Source organism: Gasterosteus aculeatus, chromosome 10 (genome assembly GCF_964276395.1).
Source record: "Gasterosteus aculeatus chromosome 10, fGasAcu3.hap1.1, whole genome shotgun sequence".
Lineage (NCBI taxonomy): Eukaryota > Metazoa > Chordata > Actinopteri > Perciformes > Gasterosteidae > Gasterosteus > Gasterosteus aculeatus.
In genome coordinates, this window is record NC_135697.1 from 1253175 (window position 1) to 1272126 (window position 18952).

General features: G+C 50.8%; 2 protein-coding genes across 4 annotated transcripts in view; both read right to left on the minus strand.

Moving 5' to 3' along the window:
* The window catches only part of gabbr1b (gamma-aminobutyric acid (GABA) B receptor, 1b), an 87719-nt gene that overhangs the window by 37456 nt on the left and 31311 nt on the right, over nucleotides 1-18952 (minus strand). For all 3 annotated transcript variants that reach the window (XM_040187859.2, XM_078081282.1, XM_078081281.1), the window contains 2 exons: nucleotides 14789-15034; nucleotides 14579-14642 (listed from right to left, as the gene is read on the minus strand). In XM_040187859.2, the coding sequence (XP_040043793.2) occupies nucleotides 14579-14642; nucleotides 14789-15034 (310 nt within the window). The remainder of the gene's footprint in view (nucleotides 1-14578; nucleotides 14643-14788; nucleotides 15035-18952) is intronic.
* On the minus strand, nucleotides 3197-4778 carry LOC144383541 (uncharacterized). Its single transcript, XM_078081348.1, has one exon. It carries the CDS (start codon nucleotides 4402-4404, stop codon nucleotides 3337-3339), a length of 1068 nt encoding a protein of 355 aa, XP_077937474.1. The 5' UTR covers nucleotides 4405-4778; the 3' UTR covers nucleotides 3197-3336.

Consider the following 18952-nt stretch of genomic DNA (forward strand, 5'->3'; position numbering starts at 1 on the left):
TACTTAACGATTGTCTGTGCAAAATCTTCCACCACAGTACTGAACCTCACAGGGACTCTGGCGCGTTGGCCTCTAGCACAGCGTGTGCTAAGGAAGGCCCCGAGACATCTAGCCTGTAAAACCTTACAAAAGTGTGAGGTGTAGACCAGCTTGCTGCCGCACAAATATCCTGCACTTGAACCCCCTTGAACAGGGCCCATGAGGTGGCCATACTCCTCGTGGAATGAGCCCTCAAACCCTGGGGGGGGCTGCAAACCCCTACAGCTATAGGCTAGAGTTATGGCCTCCACAATCCAGTGGGACAGCCTCTGGCGTGACAATGGCTTTCCTTTGTGAGAATTGGCCCAGGACACGAACAGCTGATCTGCTTTTCTGAAACTTGCCGATCTACTCACATACAAATGCAGTGCTCGCACTGGACACAACGTGTTAAGCCTTCGGTCCTCTGAGGAGGAAAACGGAGGAGGGTGGAAAGCTGAAAGCTCTACCGTGGGACACTTGTACGCTGTCTCCACCACCTTAGGCACAAAAGCCGGGTTGGGCCGCATACAGACCCTAGTGAGCCCTGGAGCAAACTGTAAGCAGGAAGGGCGAATGGACAAAGCCTGTAAGTCACTTACACGCTTTGCTGTGGTTAAAGCCAAGAGCAAGGCTGTCTTAAGTGAAACAAATTTCATCTCCGCTGCCTCCATCGGCTCAAACGGGTGTTGAGAGAGGGCCTCCAACACCACCAATAGATCCCACAGAGGAACCAGGGGCCTGGAGACGGGGAGCTTACGGCGAGCACCTTTCATGAAACGACATACCAAAAGGTGCTGCCCCACCGTCTTCTCGCCAAAGCCCAAATGACAGGCTGAGATAGCCGCTAAATATACTTTAATAGTAGAAAAAGCTTTGCCCTTGTCTACTAAATCCTGCAGGAAACATAGCAGGTTAACCACTGAACACTGGAAAGGAATGACGTGCCGAAGACGGCACCATTCCTCAAAAACCCGCCATTTACCACTGTAAAGAGAGCGCGTGGAGGCGGCTCTTGCACTCTGAATGGTGTCCATGACCCGTTCAGGCAGGCCTGTTGCGTTCAGGATCCACCTCTCACCGGCCAAGCCCAGAGCGCTATTCGGTCTGGGTGAGGGTGGTAGATCTCTCCGCCAGCCTGGGACAGAAGGTCCCTGCGTATGGGCAGAGGCCACGGCTCGCCCGTCAAGAGCTGTATTATTTCCGCCACCCAATGTTTGGACGGCCACCGCGGCCTATCAGGATTAGCGTCAAGCCCTGTTCTCGTACCCTGTCTAGAGTCGGGGAGATCAGACTGAGCGGGGGGAATGCATAGAGCAGCACGTTTGGCCACGAGTGGGCCAGCGCATCCATCCCCAGTGGTGCGTTTGCGTCTGCCAGGGAGAAAAACTGTGGACATTGAGTGTTTTCCCGCGAGGCGAAGAGATCTACGTCTGCTTGGCCGTATTTCTGCCAGACTTGCTTCACCACTTGAGGGTGAAGAGCCCACTCCCCGTACAGAGGGTTCCCTCGAGACAGAAGATCTGCACCCCTGTTCAGCACCCCTGGAACGTGTGTGGCTCGAAGAGACAGGAGCTTGGTGCTGCTCCACAGGATTAGCTTTCGAGCCAACCTGTGTAACTGCAGTGAGCGAGTGCCGCCTTGGCGGTTGATGTACGCCACTACGGTGGTGTTGTCTGTTTTTACCAGGACGTGGCGTCCTTGGAGAAATGTCAGAAAATGTTTCAGTGCATAAAACACTGCCCAGAGTTCCAAGATGTTTATGTGACTCTGAGCCAGCCTCGGGTCCCAGGTCCCGTTCACCGTCCTGCCCGACATTGTCGCTCCCCACCCTGACAGGGAGGCATCCGTTGTCAAGGTTACCCTGGATGACACCGCCCCCAGCGGGACACCTGACTCGAGAGCTGTCACGTCCTCCCACGGGCGGAGCGCAGCCACGCACGACGGTAACACTTTCACTCTGCGGTTGAGGTGACGGCGCAAGCACAGGCGCAATGCCGCGACCCAGCGCTGAAAATCCCTCATCCGTAGAAGCCCCAAATGAACCACCGATATCACCGACGCCATCAGGCCGAGCAGGCGAAGGCATAGTCTGAACGACACAGCCTTCCCCAGACCGAAGAGGGAGAGACACTGTGTGAGGGACGCTACTCTCGCCTCCGTCAGCGAGACGCGATAGGAGACGGAGTTTATGTTGAGACCCAAGTAATCTGTACACTGCGCCGGTTCGACTCGACTCTTCGTCCAGTTTATATTGAATCCCAGATCCGTGAGATGATTTATCACCGTAGTGGAATCTTTGACCGCTCTGTTCCCGTGACCGGGAGCATATCAGATAATCGTCTATGTACGCGAAAATCCTGATGCCGCTGTTCCGTAACGGAGCTAAAGCGGCTTCCACACACTTGCTGAACACCCGCGGGGCTAACGAGAGCCCGAATGGGATGGCTTGGTACTCGTAGGCTTTGCCCTGATAAGCAAACCTGAGAAACCTCCGGTGCGCTGGATAAATGGCGATATGAAAATAAGCGTCCGAGAGATCAATCGTTACAAACCAATCCCCCGGACGTATTGAACGACAGAGCCCCTTGTGTGTTAACATCCTGAACGTGTACTTGCGTAAGTGCCTGTTTAACACACGGAGATCTAAAATGGGGCGGAGGGAAGTACTCCCCTTCTTTGGAATGACGAAGTAGCGGGAGTAAAAACCCCGCTGAGCTTCCTCGCTCGGGACAGCTCTGATCGCCTGTTTGTTCAACAGCGATGTTATTTCGCCCTCTAGGACTCGAGCTGAATCTCCCTTGGCTACTGAAACTAACACCCCGTTGAATCTGGTTGGCTTCATAGCGAATTGTAGTCTGTACCCTTGAGAAATAGTTGACAAGACCCACGGATGCACTGCGCATGCGCGCCACCGTTCCGCCCGACCAGTGAGTGGGCTGAACGCACCGTACGGTGATGTCACTTCCCTCACCTGGAGGACCCGGCCTCCCCTCGGTGGACCGTGAGCTCCCCCTGTGGGGATTATGGGGCCATAACATGGATTTGTTTTTATAATGTATTTCGCCCTCGGCCCTCGGCCTGGCTGCGAGAATACAAACTTTATAACTTTGTTTGAGGTGGGAAGAAGTGCTTGGTGACACAGTGTTAGCCGCCCCCGATACTCCCTCCCTTGAACTTGAGGGGGGAGAAACATCAAAAGGTCCTCTGGAGAACTGGAAAACACCAGGGAATTTGGAATACAAACTCGGGGGGGTTGTCTCACCTCCACCTCCCTTCTTTTCTTTGAAGGTGGAGGGGAGGGAAAAGCAAGGCCGGTTAGGACGTGCGCTTCTTCTTCCCTTCCCCGGGGTGGGATGGGCGGTTCTTTGCTGCAGCGGCTGCAAAGGAGTGTTTGCCCCATGGATTGGGGTTTTCCACTCGAGGCTGCTGGACAGTCTGCTGACTCGCTGCCTGTCTGTGCGGTCTGGCGCCACCCCGTGCCCCTCTCACAGCTGCAGCTGCAAAACCAGCCCTGGGCACCTGCGGGGTGCGAGGGATGTGTTTTCGGGGCAAACAGAGGTCGAAGGCTTCGCCCTCTTGTTTCCTGAGGGTGCTGGCCTCCCTCATCTTTTCAAGAGCCGGGCCAAACAAACCCTTAGCTGGGTCATAAGCAGCATCCATCACTTCCGCCTTCTGCACATCGGTGAGGCCCGAAAGATTCAGCCATAGGGCCCTCTCGCCTGAGACCGCAAGTCCCATCACACGGCTGCAGCCCTGCACCGCACCGCGTGATGAGCGGAGGATGAGATCATTTACTACGCAAATCTCATCCCACAGGGCCGGGTTCGGCGACCCAGAGTCCAGTTGTCTGCCCATCTCCTCTAAGATTTCTCCCTGGTACGCAGACAGCAAAGTCACCGCGTTTAGCGAACACACTGACTGTGCCGCATAGCGGTACATTCTCTGCAAAACAGAGGCGGTGAGGCGCTCTGTTTTATTAGGCAGGGTGATGTTAGAGGAAGCTGAGAGAGAGCGGCGGTTTGGGTGGAGGTGGTAAGCCACTGAAGGTTCTACCTCTGGTGGGCCTGCTAGGCCCAGCTCTCCCATCCCATCAACTTCCAGTTTAGAGTAGCCCTTGGTGGGGAGCTTACTCTTGAACGGGCTGGACCAGTACCTGCCCATCTCCTTCATGCAGATAGGCACGGCTGGCAGAAGTTGTCTAGACGGCGGTAGGGTTGCCAGCAGCCTTTTACCCTCGTACAGGTCTCTTTCCCCCCTGTAGCATCTTGGGCTGCCGGCCATTGTATGCCCAATTTTGACGCGATCTGGGTGGTTCGACAGGAAAAGTGGAGTCATCTTCCTCCTCTTCCATGTCGTCCACGTCAAGGAGGTCAGAGTTGGCATCGCCCTCTGCGTCCTCACCACCGTACACCACACCACAGTTCGAGCAGGTCCTCGAAAAGTGGAGGCATTTCCGGGGACTCAGCATCCATCATGCTGGTCGTGGCTCTTGCGGCAGTACCAGACAGGCACAGGTCCTGCTTTGAGGATGCCGCCACTCTAAGCCGTCTTTCCCGAATTTTCTCAGGCATTGGCTCACAGTGTAGACAGGACTGTGGGTCCGCCAGAGCCGCCTGGGCGTGTTTAGCGCCCATGCAGGCTATGCACATCGGATGAGGGTCCCTGCCCGAGAAGGACGCCCCGCATGACGCAGGGCACGGGCGGGATGCAGCCTCTTTGGCCTTCAGCTCTGACCCTTTGGCAGGGGTAGCAGCCGACATAGCAACTGAGAAGAGAGGGGAATACACCACACTTAGCCGAGCCTAGCGTTAGCTTGACGGTAAATTGTTTCGGAAAACCGGGGGTTAAACCCGCTAACCGCGCACCGTAACCGTTCGCTCGTCGTGACACGTTAGCAAAACAACGGTTACTCGGCTCGACTAGCACTAATGCTAACCGAGACCCGGCAGGCTCGCCGTAACGCGTTAGCCCGATACAATAGATAATACACAGCCACCGAAGGCACAGGTAACCAAATACCGAGCCGTCGGAAGAACAGTACGCCTTGACGCGGACACTGCCCTAATACTGTGTAGTAACCAGATATACTTCTATGAAGTCACTTACCCAGCAAACCCAGACTACGGCCAGGAGCTGCGTTCGGCGACGCGTCCTAATGGGTCGTCTGCGAACCGTTAAGCAGCAATCCAAGCTAGCCAAGATAAGCTGAGGGAGCTATAGTTCTTCACGGGAAGAAAACGAGAATGATTTGCGAGGGGCGGTCGACTGTGATAATATGAAGGGGCGGGGCCCCAGCACAGTTCGACCTGTCTGTCACTGACAGACGTGGTGTGATTGGAGCTTCCTTAGTTGGTCACGCCGAGGCGATTCCCCATAGTGAAACACCGAAGTTAGAAAAAGAACTGTACATTTTGTTTTCACAGACTAATCTCGCCTCATAATGAGGCGGTGACCTCGTATTTGCTCGCCTCATAATGAGGCGGTGACCTCGTATTTGCTCTGGGAAAAGTCCAGATTTAGACGACGTCATTGTGTGTAAGTGACACTGTTTACTGTTTCTCCTTCCTTGTTAAATGTTACTGTGACTTGCGTTTGATTTTTTTTTGTATTCATACCACACTCATTTAATTGTTTTCCAGCCGCCTGTAAGACGTATTTAGAGACGGGACGCAGGAGCTTCAGGTTCAGCTGGACACTCATTGCGGGCGGAAGCTGCGAAGGATTCAGCGCGGAGTCGAGCGAGAAGAAAGAGGGTCAGAGATTATTTGCTGACTTGTTTCAGGTGCATTGATAGATGTGTTGTGTCCGTACGCATCGCATCGCACAGTACTGATTCATTGTTGTTTTTACAGCTGCTGGAATCGAGACAAAGTGTGCTGGCTGATGACGAGGTGGAACGCTGGAAATCCGCCACCGTAGAGCTCACGTCGGACGGAGGGGACTGCGTTGTTGGCGGGGTCTCGGGGTGGATTGCACGGTCGCCACACACACACGAGGTGCCTGCACAACAGACCTGCCTCGGAAAACACGCCGCCAGCTACAACCCCGAGGAGGCAAACGGACAGTTTACTGAGCTGTAGTTTTTAAACCGGCGTTACCCAAGTGTGGGCAGATCCTCACTTTGTATGTAGTTGTTGTTTGTGTGTTGGTAATAAAGCTCTTTCTTTGCATAAACATGTGGCAAATGTTCATTTTCTCTATGAATTCATTGATGTCCTGGTTGGTATCCTAATAATAGTGTAGTAGCCTACATAGGATAACCATGAAATGACGAGTGATTGAAAGTTGTGGTTTCATCCAATCATGAACAAGGAAACTCAAGCCTGGTCTGCCCAGGTGTGGTTTTGCTGCCAATCACGAGTGACTTTATTTGTTAGTAAGTTGTGGTTTCATCCAATAAGGAGTAAGGATATTCAAGCCCGCTCGACTCGGCCACCCGCGGTTTCGCTGCATTCATATGCTAATTCGGGCCATTCGCACCTCCGCCAGCTCTCCACATACGTCATGGTTCGTTTCCGACAATTTGTGGCACAGACAAACGCGACGTGCGCGGGTTGCAAATTGTCGGAAATTGTCGGAAATTAGGGAGATTTCCGGGCGTTTACGGGGACGAAAATCTCACTTTTCATGCAGCGTTGCAGCAAGTAAACCGCTGCTTGCAGAAAAATAATTGACCAAATTGGCAACAATTCAGAAACAACCTGGTAGTTTAAATATTTCTGTGGTAGTTGATTTTCTCATAAAAAAAATCCTAGATGAACGAACCAAGAAAAAAAAAAAACAGTAACAGTATGTCAGCTAACCAGCAAGCGACTGCAGCAGCCGGGAAGCCAGATCAAACTGACAAGCATGATAAAATCCCAGGCAGCAAGAGGAGTTAGTTGAAAAAGAGACACACCAAGTGATGAATTATGCAGCACTGGGTTCAGCAGATTCAAGCACAAGTGACAAACATGAGAGGTGAACATGACAGCAGAAGGGATAATCGAGACAGCAATGACATAGATGTGGTGGATCCCAGGAGGAGGGCCAGCTTGCAGAACGAGCCACCATAACGGGCCCCACACATTTACAGAGACCCTAAATTCATACCTCTCGCTGCTGCTGATGACATTGAACATTACCGTACAACCCTTTTGAAAGGTTCGCTACTCTCTGTCAGTGGCCAAAAGAAGGATGGGCTGATTTCTTTGCTCACAGGTAAAGCACGTAGTGCCTCTGTGCACATGGAAATATCAGACTTCAAAGACTATGAACGGGTCAAAGAAGCAATTTAGGCTAAAAATGAGATCACAGCGGACACCTATATACAAAGGTTCCGTTCACTGAAAATGAATCAGGATGAAACACGGTGTGAACTGTATGTGCATTTGAAGGATATCTTTACCAAATGGGTGAAACGTGGTAGCTCCACTGTGGAAGATATTATTTAAAGAGCTTTTGATTCTCAAGCAATTTCTGAGGATGGTCGAGCCTGAGCTGGAGGTTTGGATCTGTGAACATAACATGGACGGCAAATGAGGCTCCACACAAAAGTGTTCCTGTCAGCCAGAGCCGGGAACAAAAGAACCACCTTTGGTCGTAATAGCCACTTCACCTGACGTAGTAGGTCCAATTGGGTTGAAAGGGGTGGTCAAGTTCAGAGTATGTTTCCCTAAAGTAGCAGACAATTTTCTAATGGTGAACACAATGCCAATAAGCACCCTTTGTCCCTTTCTAGACCAGACACGCAGTGCTATTATTGTAATGATTTTGATCACACACAGTACTCTGCAACTAAGACAAAGTAAGCCTTCCCTTCTGTGTTCAGTCCCCAAGTCCGCTAACTCCTTTCCTATTCAAAAAGGCGCGCCCACGGCCCCAATGTTGGTTAATGATCAGTGTGAGAAAGCTCTTTTGGAGTTTTCAGTCAGTGGTTCTGTCTAAAAGTTCCCAGAGAGATGTGGAGAGAGAACACTTCCAACATCAGTTGTGTCCACAGTGATGAAAAAAGATACCCCACAGCCAGAGGTGTTTTCTTGGCCAAGGGAAGCCAGGCATCCTCACTTTTTTCAGAATATACCTTATTTAATCATCATCAATGATTAGTAATTTAATAAAATAAACGTTTTAACAGTATACGTAATCCCTCCTTGTCTCTCTTCATTCATTATTGAGCATTTTATGATGTGTAAAACAGCGCCCCTCTAAATGTTACGTGGTGAATGAGCTACTCCGGTACCAGTAACCGTGACAGTACAATCTGGCCAGACATGAACCCAGCCGACCCAGAACATACCGAGCCCGAAACCCCAACCCCAAGCAACATGTTGCAACGCCATGAGCATCAGCTCCACCAGCCGTCCGCGTTTCCAACCGAGAGGTCCCGGGTAGCGTACATTGTTTCCTTGCTCACGGGGAGAGCAAGGGATTGGGGAACGGCCGAATGGGCTAAGCAGTCTTCTATCTGCTCCTCCGTCGCGTCGTTTTCCGCGGCGATGCAGAGGGTTTTTGATCATGCCACTCCCGGATGGGAGGCGGCCCGGGGACTGTTTGGGCTGCAGCAGGGAACACAATCCGTTTCCGACTATTCCATTGACTTTCACACCATGGCAGCGGAGAGTGACTGGAACCAAGCTTCCCTTTGCGATGCCTTCTACCACGGATTATCCAGCCGCGAAAAGGACAAATTGGCAGCTCGGGATCTCCCTGCTGGTTTAGATGAGTTGGTCGCTCTCTCTATTCGGATCGACAGCCATCTGCGGGAGCGGAGAAGAGAGAGGGTCGCTTACGCAGCTTTAGGATCACCACCGCGCCAGTTGCCAGAACCTCGGCGGGCACCAACCGAGGTTGGACCTGATGAGTCTATTGCCGGGTCAGAGGCAATGCAGCTGGGACGGGCTCGACTCGCTCCGGCTGAAAGGCTGCACCGCCTGCAGGGGAACCAATGCATGTACTGCGGTCAAAGCGGTCATTATATGAACGCTTGTCCGGTAAAAGACAGGGCTCACCAATCAACCAGAGGGCGCTGGTGAGCCGGAAGGTGAATTTAAAAATGCCTACTCGCCCCCGAATCCATGCCCAGTTGTTTTTCCAGGATAAGAGCTACACTGTTCCTGTTCAGATTGACTCTGGCGCAGATGCCAATCTCCTTGACCGGGACCTGGCCGTCAAGATGAAGATTGAGCAAGTAGCTTTGGAAAGACCATCCGGGCCACGGCGTTGGACGGTCGGCTACTCTGCAGGGTTACGCATCAAACCACCCCTCTGCGCTTGGAGATGTCAGGTAACCACAGTGAAGCACTCACCTTTCATGTACTTCATGCACCTCAACAACCAGTTATTTTGGGATTCCCATGGCTTAGGACGCATTATCCGCATATTGACAGGGCTACTGGGACAATATTTGGGTGGAGTTCTCACTGTCACGTGGTTTGTTTAAAGCCTGCATCTGCCATTAGCCACTCCGTGTCTCCTGAGTCCCCAGATCTCACTGACGTACCTCGACGGATTACCACGACGTGAGGGAGGTGTTCAACAAGGCTCGGGCCACCTCACTACCACCTCACCGCCTGTACGATTGTGCTATAGACCTCCTTCCGGGCACCTCGCCCCCAAGAGGGCAACTATTCTCTCTGTCGGCCCCTGCGACTAGGACTATGGAGCGACTACTTGGCGACTCCTTGGTTTCCGGCCTCATTAGACTCTTCCCGCCTGGCTTGTCACCCAGGGGTGATGCGCACGATAGCTCTGCTTAAACAATGGTTTTGGTGGCCGACTGTGGAGAAGGAGGCAAGAGAATTCGTCGGTGCCTGCATGATCTGCGCTCAGCATAAGGGCTCTCGCAAGGCTCCATTCGGCCTCCTCCATCCCCTGCCCATCCCTCATCGTCCCTGGTCCCACATTGCTTTGGATTTTGTAACCGGTCTACCCCCATCTGACGGTAACACAGTTATTCTAACGGTAATTGATTGCTTCTCCAAGTCTGCTCAACTCATTCCACTACCTACACTGCCTTCTGCTAAAGAGACAGCAGAATTACTATTACAGAGAGTGTTCCGCCTGCATGGTCTGCCCGTCGATGTGGTCTCCGATGGGGGCCACAATTCACTTCTCATTTTTGGTCTGAGTTTTGCAGGCTACTGGGGGCCACAGTCAGTTTATCGTCTGGATTTCACCCACAGTCCAACGGTCAGGCGGAGCGGATGAACCAGGAGATGGAGACTTCTCTACGCTGCATCTCTTCCTGCAACCCCCGCTCTTGGTCCCAGCAACTCCTACAACTCCTATGGGTCGAGTATGCCCACAACACACTCCCCAGTTCTGCTACCGGGCTCTCACCTTTCCAATGTTCAAGAGGATACCAACCTCCGCTGTTTCCGGAGCAGGAACTGGAGGCAAGCGTTCCTTTTGTCCAGGCATTCAGCGGACACCTGGAGGCAGGCCCGCTCCACGCTCCTGCGTACCTCGGACCGGAAAGCTGAAACCTGTCCTGGAGAGTCCACTTCAACCCTCCCCCAGACCCCCTTCTCCCCCCAGCTCATTGACGGGGGCCCAACTTACACGGTCCGGCGACGGGGCAGGGGGCTGCAGTATCAGGTGGACTGGGAGGGGTACGGCCCAGAGGAGCGCTTGTGGGTCCCGTCGCGCCACATACTAGACCCTTCCCTGATCTGGGACTTTCACAAAGCACACCCGGACCAGCCCAGGGGGACGTCGAGAGCCGTCCCTAGAGGGGGGAGTACTGCATGTTCACTAACTCTCCTGTCATTTCAGATCCTCCCACCTCGTCACCTGATTTCCTGCACCTGGTTCTCCTCACCCTCACCTGTGGTACCTCCCCTCGTCAGTCACTCACTATTTAAGCCTGTCACATTCTGTTGCTCACTGCCAGATTGTCTTGTGTGCTTAACCAAGTTTTCCAGCGTGTCCCTAGTAGTCCTGTCTTCCTCGATCCTGACCGTGTCTGTTCCTTGACCCCGATTTACCTGCCTGCCCCGTTTCGGATTTATCTGCCTGTCTGTTTGCCATCCTGGTCCTGACCCTGCCTGTCCTCGTCTTCGGATTACCTGCCTGCACCTCTGGGATTGTTTGCCTCCCGACGGATCTCCCGGTTTTGGACCCAGCCTGAACTTAAAACCCCTCTGTCTTGTCCATCATGTCCGAGTCGTGCGTTTGGGTTCTCCTGTACTCCGGTACCAGTAACCGTGACACTGGTATGCTGCAGCCACAGCCAAGGACAAGGGCAGGCTGCAGCGTGTCATCCACTCTGCAGGGAGGGTGATCGGCTGCAATCTGCCGTCCCTGCAGGACTTGTTCGCTTCCAGGAGCTAAAAAGATCGTAGCCGACCCCTCTCACCCCGGACAAAACCTGTTTGTTCCCCTTCCATCTGGCAGGAGGCTGAGGTCCATCAAGACTAAGACCTCCCACCACACCAACAGTTTCTTTCCGTCGGCAGTCGGGCTCTGTTCCCCAGTGGTCCCCCACTGACTGACTATGACATTCCACCGGTCACTCTCCTGCATACTGCACATTTCACTTTTCACTCGTCACTTGATAGTGCACTTTATTTTAATATTTTAAATTTTTAACTTTATTCTCTTATTTTAGACTAAACCATAGCCTTATTCTACTTACCCATTGCATTAGCATTTTATTTTATTACTTGCGCACTGCTGTCTTGTTGTCTATTGTCTGTTTTGTGTCTACTGTCACGCACCAACCGCCAAGACAAATTCCTTGTATGTTTGACATATTTTGGCAATAAATGTTTCCTGATTCCTGATCCTGGAGAGATCTGAAAATGGCTGTGCACCGACGCTCCCCATCCAACCTGATGGAACTTGAGAGGTTCTGCAAACAAGAATGGGAGAAACTGCCCAGAAATAGGTGTGCCACGCTTGTGGAATCATACCATGTAATTGCTGCCAAAGGTGCTTCAACAAAGTATTGAGCCAAGGCTGTGAATACTTATGTACATGTTTCGTTTTCGTTCTTTATTTTTAACAGATTTGCAAAAATTTGCAAAAAAACCGTTTGTGTTGAATGTGTAGAATGTTGAGGAAAATGATGAATTTAATCCATTTTGGAACAAGGCTGTAACATAACAATGTGGAAAAAGTGAAGCGCTGTGAATACTTTCCGGATGCACTGTATGTATTATTTAGTAAAAAAAGAATTTCACTAAACTGCCTTTACAGCAGCAACTCAATCAGAATTCAATCAGACTGCACACCAACACCAAAACTAGAGCTCCATACTGAGAGGAAGAAAAGTTATAGGACTTTCAATGAGGAGAATTAATGTTAGGTCCGCAGTGGGTGGCTCGCATAGAGCTTACAAGCTTAATGGCTTCTGATTGAGTGTGTGAATGAATTTGCATCTTTCCAATATCAAATGTGTGCTGTGCTTTAAGTAGCTGGTTGTGCTTTTGGGAGAGTGGTTGGATAAATTAATGGGATGTTTAAGATGACTGTGTGTGTGTGTGTGTGTGTCTGTGAGTGACTGAGAGAGGGAGAGTGTTGGCGCTCAAAGTGTCGGTTAGATAACAAGCGTGTGTAAGTCCTGGTAAAATGATGCTGGGCGCTGTATTAATTCACCCGACGACAGGAAATAGCAACTTATGATTTTCTGCCTCCACCCCGTAAAACATATACAGCTTGGAGGTTGCGTCTCACTTGGCTTCCTCTTAAATTTTCCCCACGCCACTGCCCACAGCTGAGGTTCACCTAACTGTGGGTGGTCAAACTACCCTCATGACTGTAGCATTAGCACCCAAACTACCCTTTGCTGTTATTCTTGGCCACCAGAAGCAACTGTATGCAACATCGTCACAACTAGGCCACAGAAAGGTAGAAATATTATGGAGGAGTTACCTTTTAATGATTCTGAGTTGGAGGTGGAACCAATTAAGTAGCCTAAATCCAGAGCCCAGAGAAAACAGGATTAGGTTTTGGCTACTGCCAGGAAGCAGTCTGAAGAAGTAACAAAGCCAAGCCAGCCTTTAGAGTTTTAAGCACTGAAAGCTTGGTTTGGTAACATCTCAGAGGTTGAGGGTGAGCCAGAGAGCCGGCCAGACTGTTTAGCCGAGGCTGCCTAGGTAATTTAAAAAGCATCCTTTATCAGCCGCAGGGGAAGAAGAAAGCCTGAGTTTTGCCACAGTGGCAGCCATGGAGCTTGATCATTCAATCTCCTGGGCATGCCACCTAGCGTTTCAAAAGTCCCTTAAAAGGATTCCAAGGAGATTTGTTTGACTAGGCTTGTATTTTTCAGATCCAGAATTAGTTTACTTATTGTGTTTACTTCATGTGTTGAATGTCAGTTAACATCACAAAGGGGAGTTTCTAGAGCTAAACTTCAGCCTGTACCTATTATTGCTACCCCATTTGAAATAAAAGGAATGGATATTGTAGGACCCCTGGAGAAAACTCAATCAGGCAAAATGATATGCCTTCTGCAAATGACCAAGCACTCATCTACTACATGCACTACCACATGGTCAGAATATGATCAAATGTCACTATGCATGGTTTCATCAATAGCTTTTTCAGTTAAAGACCGTGCTCTTTAAAAATAATTGTATTGCAGAGGTATGGAAGTGGAGCAAATCCGGGGAGGAGAGCCTACCAGCTTTTTCAAACAATAATGCCCATGGTTGGGAACGGTGAAATTAGCTGGGCCAACGTGGTGAAAGGAGGATGACGTCTACTTCCTACTACTTCACGCAGCTGAAATGGAAATGCCCTCTGTCCGAAAAACTGCTCCAGATCAGAGATTCTGGATATTTCAGATGACTTTTCTCCTCCTGTTTTCACCTCCTGCAATCTCACCCAGCTCCAGCCTCCTTGTTCACGGTGTGACCTTTCCATTTTTGGCAACTTCGCAGATGTTGTTGGTAGGCCCCCCTACTCCTCAACTGCCATTTCAACGTACCCGTCTTTTTCCTGGTCTTTAGTGACTGAATTTGAAATTTTGTTTCCTCAAATCACCCGCAGAAGTGAAATAACTCAAAGTCAACGTCTTTATCGCACTAGTTTTAAAACCAGAGAACAGGTTGTGCATTGTGTGAAAAAGATGTGGGTGAGTGCAGAGGAAACACTCAAGCATTTCTCTAAAATCCACTGAAGAAGAAATTAAAAGGATCCTCACAGCACTTGAAAGCTTCTTCTATACAGTGCCGTTATAGTAGGTTACAAATGATTGGTGTAGATAATTAACAACAGTGTGCATTAAACATTCCTCAAAATGAGATTGAAGGCTTTCTCGAGGACACCTACTTCTTCAGATGGTGTTCTCAACAGCTGCATTCACTGCAGCCACAGTCATGTGCATGTGTTTACACAGAGCCCTCATTGAAAATGTTGGCAACAGGAAAATAATAATACAAAAATATATTTTTTCTATATATGGCAAATATAACATGTCAAATGTATGTATATGTATTACATGCATGTTATATATGTATACAGTATACTATACATATGGATAGTTTGATGGAAAGCACAAGTATACTGTATATAATAAGCTGATTATCAAAATAATTTCCATTTTCAAGCAGGAACATGTCCTTTAACATACCTTGTAGCTGTTCAATAAGAGTCCAGGCCATCCTCGACCCTTGAGCGTCAAAAACAACATGGCCCTGAAAGAAAACAGCAGAATTTAAATGTTTTAACACCGCCCTCCATTAGAGTGCTGGCCCTACCCACAACCTTTCTCTCTCATATTACTATCCAGCACTCTCAACCCTTTCTCACTTTCTGAAACTCCTCCCTCTTTTGTACTTACTGAGATTCCTTCAAAGGAGCTGGTGTTCAGGGCTCGGTAGATCTCCGCTGTGATATCTTTGTTGTTGTAGTTGAAATCTTCTAGTTGGTATCCTTTGGCCTTCAGGGGTCCCACGGTCTTGTTGAGGGCCAGGGCTAGAGCCCACACAGCATCGTAAGCCAGGGGTGCCTCTTGGAAACCACCTGTCTCCTCTGGATTTTTACCCCCGAGTTTAGACATTAGCTGCGCTATAAATTCCTGAGATGTCTGGAGAGAATAGAAGATTCCAAGAAATAGAGCTTGGTTACATGTGAACAATGATCCTGCCATTTATCAGCTGGTCTGATTGTGTTGATTGCAGTGCTGAGTGATTAATAATAGTAATCATTGCAGTGGTCTTGTTTTCCTTTTGGACACTTGCAGTTAACAGGTATGGAAGGTTTGCATGTGATGCTGTTTGAGAATACATTCAGTCCAGTTACCAGCCCCCGCCCCCTTTTCCCATGCACACACACACGCAGTAAGACTCTCAAGTAAAATGGGCAACAAAGAATACTGCAGGTCAGGAGCTTCTGCCAGATACCAACATGTGCTTTTGATTGACAACTGATGTATTGCATCTTCACTTTTTGTGTTTGTATTATTTAGTTATAATTTCATTTCAAGTGTTTTTAAAATGAGAGCCAGTCTCCAGCTGTTGGGTCATCGTGGACTCTTTTTTGGGTTGGTCATTCACAAACTATTGCTACCTCAGAAGAGGCCATCTGTCTGTTTGCACTAGTAAATTAATAATGCAGCAAGAAATTTCTCTTTTGAGTTTTGGGCTGAATACGACAAAGGTTCCTTTTCCTGAGTTCATTAAAACAGACTTTACCTTCCCTTGCATTTGGGTCCTCTCTCCTTCACACCCACAACGGAATGGTCGGGCCAGCATGGACCCAGCAAAGGAAAACCATTTCCAGTCTGCCCTCCAGCTACAGGGAACTATGCTGGGCCGTCATGAGGGTGAGCTTGCCGCCGCTCGTCATGCTGTTGAATCTCTCGCGGCTCAGCTGACCAACTTGTCTCAGCAGTTTCTTCACCTTGGTACTGAACCTCCCTCGGCCCGGAACTTCCACGCTCCAGAACACAGAGTGAAGAGTCCTCCATGCTATGCGGTTGAGCATCATTTTTAACGCAATGCGAGATTTTTTTTTCACTTCAGCCCTCGAGGTACGCTAATGACTTCTAGCCGCATCGCCTTCGTGGGGCTCTCTTCTCACTGGCCAGGTACCGGAGTGGGGAACTGCTGTCTGGAGTTCAGACAGCGACTACCTCAGCCGTTATGTATATAAGAGATGTTGCGAGTCTTCGACTGCTCCGCGCACGGAGCTGGAGCCTCACGACTCCTGTCCACTCTTCGTCAGGGAAGGAGATCTACCGTCGACTTCTCCATTGAATTTCACACTTTAGCGACTTAATGTGACTGGAACGAACCCGCTCTGGTGGCACGATTTCTCAAGGGACTGAATGCGGAGATCAAGGATGAGGTCTTAGCCCGCGAGATTCCTTGTCGCCTTGACCCTCTCATTGACATGGCGAACTGCGTCGAGAAGCGTTTCGAATTACGCCGCTGAGCCCGCAACCTGGAGAGGTCACTTCTCTCTGCGCCTTCCTCTTCGCCACCCTCCGCCTGCTTTGATTTGGAGCCCATCCAGCTAGGAGGGTTACGGATCTCAGCTGCGGAACGCCAACGCCGCATTACTGGACGCCTTTGTATGTACTGTGGGTCAGCTTCCCATTTCTTCTCAGCCTGCCCGGTACGAACCCAGAGCTCACCAGTAGAGAGATGGTTACTGCCTTAGACCCACCGCCACACACCCGCACAATCTTTCCCGTCCATCTACGCTTGCCGGGCTCTGCCATCTCCTGCCTGGCTTTGACTGACTCTGAGGGGCTGAGGGAGGTTTTGTGGATGAGGCCTGGGCTTGTGAACAGGGTATCCCTCTCGTTGATCTTAGATAATCTACCCCTGTCTATGCTCTCGACAGACAGCAGTGTCCTTGCCAGGGTACACGTGCCACGGCCCCGGTGAGTCTCACCGTCTCTGGCAACTATCGAGAGACAATTTCCTTTTTTATTTTTTATTCTCCCTCCACACCCCTGTTGTATTAGGCCATCCCTGTTTAGTTAAACATATCTCCCAGATAGATTGGTCCAGCGGTTCCATCCTTTCTTGGAATTTGTCTTGTCATGTGAAATGTTTAATGTCGGCCATTTCCCCTGTGTCTTCTGTCTCTGTGTTTCATGAGGAGCCGGCGATTTGTCCTGAGTTCAGGAGGAGTACCATGATCTGCGGACGGTTTTCAGTTGTTCCCGGGCCACTTCTCTCCCTCATCGACCATATGACTGTAGTGTTGATCTCCTTCCAGGCACCACTACTCCCTGTCTGCACCTGAACGCGAGACTCTTGACAAGTATCTGGCTCTTTAGACGCTGGTACCATAGTTCCCTCCTCCTCCTCTCTTGCTGGTGCTGGTTTCTTTTTTGTTGAAAAGAAGGATGGTTCCTTACACCCCTGTATCGATTACCGAGGTCTAAATGACGTCAAAGTCAAGAACTGCACGAGTGGAAAACTGCATTCAATACCCCCTTAGGGCACTTTGAATACCACGTCCTTCCGTTCGGTTTGCTCAACGCCCCCGCTGTTTTTCAGGGTTTAATTAACAACGTCTTCAGAGACATGTTAAATATGTTTTTTTCGTTTATCTCGATGACATTTTCTCTCCTTCTCTCGAGGTTCCCGCTGAGCACATTCGTTGGGTCCTCCAGCGCCTTCTCGAGAACAGTCTGTTAAGGCTGAGAAGTGTACTTTTCATGCCCCGTCCGTCACGTTACTTTGCTCTGTAATCTCCGCTGAGGGTATTAGGATGGACCCCACCAAGGTACGTGCCGTCACGGAATGGCCGTTCTCGATTTGTGCGTCGCCCTTCAACGTTTCCTTGGGTTCGGCAATTTTTATCGTCGGTTTATCCGTAATTTTAGTCGCCGCCCCTCTCTCTGCTCTGACGTCGACCAAGGGACATTTCTCGTGGTCTGAGACAGCTCAAGATGCCTTTGATCACCTTAAGGCCTCTGTCACGGTGTGGTTCACTTCATGTTATATTTTGCAGTTTTCTGCCACTCGTGTCCCCGGGTAACTTCACTTCCTGCCTTGTCCCGTCATCCCCTGTGATCGTCTTAATAGTTTCCACCTGTGTCCAATCACCTGCACCTCCCTTGTGTATTTAAGCCGTGTGTCTCTTGTGTCACTTGTCGCGTCATTGTCTCTTGTTGTGGATGTGCTTAGTTTCCTGCCTGCTGTTCTTCCCTTGGTTCCTGTGTTTTTTGGCCTTTTGACTATTAAAGTCCTTTTTGTTTCCCGCAAAGTCTGCGTTTGAGTCCTGCCTCCCACCCGCATCCTTGACAGAATGACGCGACCAAAGAAGGGCTCAGCAGACCCAATGCCAGATTACGGACCAGATTACCTGGACGTAAGAAGTCCCTTCTGGCAGCGGAAAACAAATTTCATCTTCGGTCCCAGGGGCTATCAGCTCGCCTGCCTCGAGCTCCGGGATCTGCTAAATCCTAAGAGGAGCCCTGGCCAGAGGAATAACAGACTTCCCGCAGGGCCGCCGCAGCGATCTCCCGCTCCCGCTGGGCCGCCGCAGCGATCTCCCGCTCCCGCTGGGCCGCCGCAGCGATCTCCCGTTCCCGCTGGGCCGCCGCAGCGATCTCCCGTTCCGAGACTCTCAGTCCCGACCCCGACTCGGCCAGTCCCCGTTCCGAGACTCATGGCCCCGACTCGGCCAGTCCCCGTTCCGAGACTCATGGCCCCGACTCGGCCAGTCCCCGCTCCGAGACTCATGGCCCCGACGCCCCCAGTCCCCGCTCCGAGACTCATGGCCCCGACGCCCCCAGTCCCCGCTCCGAGACTCATGGCCCCGACGCCCCCAGTCCCCGCTCCGAGACTCATGGCCCCGACGCCCCCAGTCCCCGCTCCGAGACTCAGACTCCCTCCCTCCCATCCCATGGTCCTCTCCCACCCTCCCGTTGGTGATTTAAGGGGCCGTCTGGGATCCGGCCCTTGAGGGGGGGGCTATGGGGTGGGTTTTGGGGGGGGCTGAGCCGCCGACTGCGGAGGTGTTCCGTGTCCCCGAGCTGGAG

What these genes read in the sequence shown, in the direction of transcription:
- LOC144383541 (XM_078081348.1), bottom strand. Translation starts at nt 4,404, where the DNA reads ATGCCAACTCTGACCTCCTTGACGTGGACGACATGGAAGAGGAGGAAG.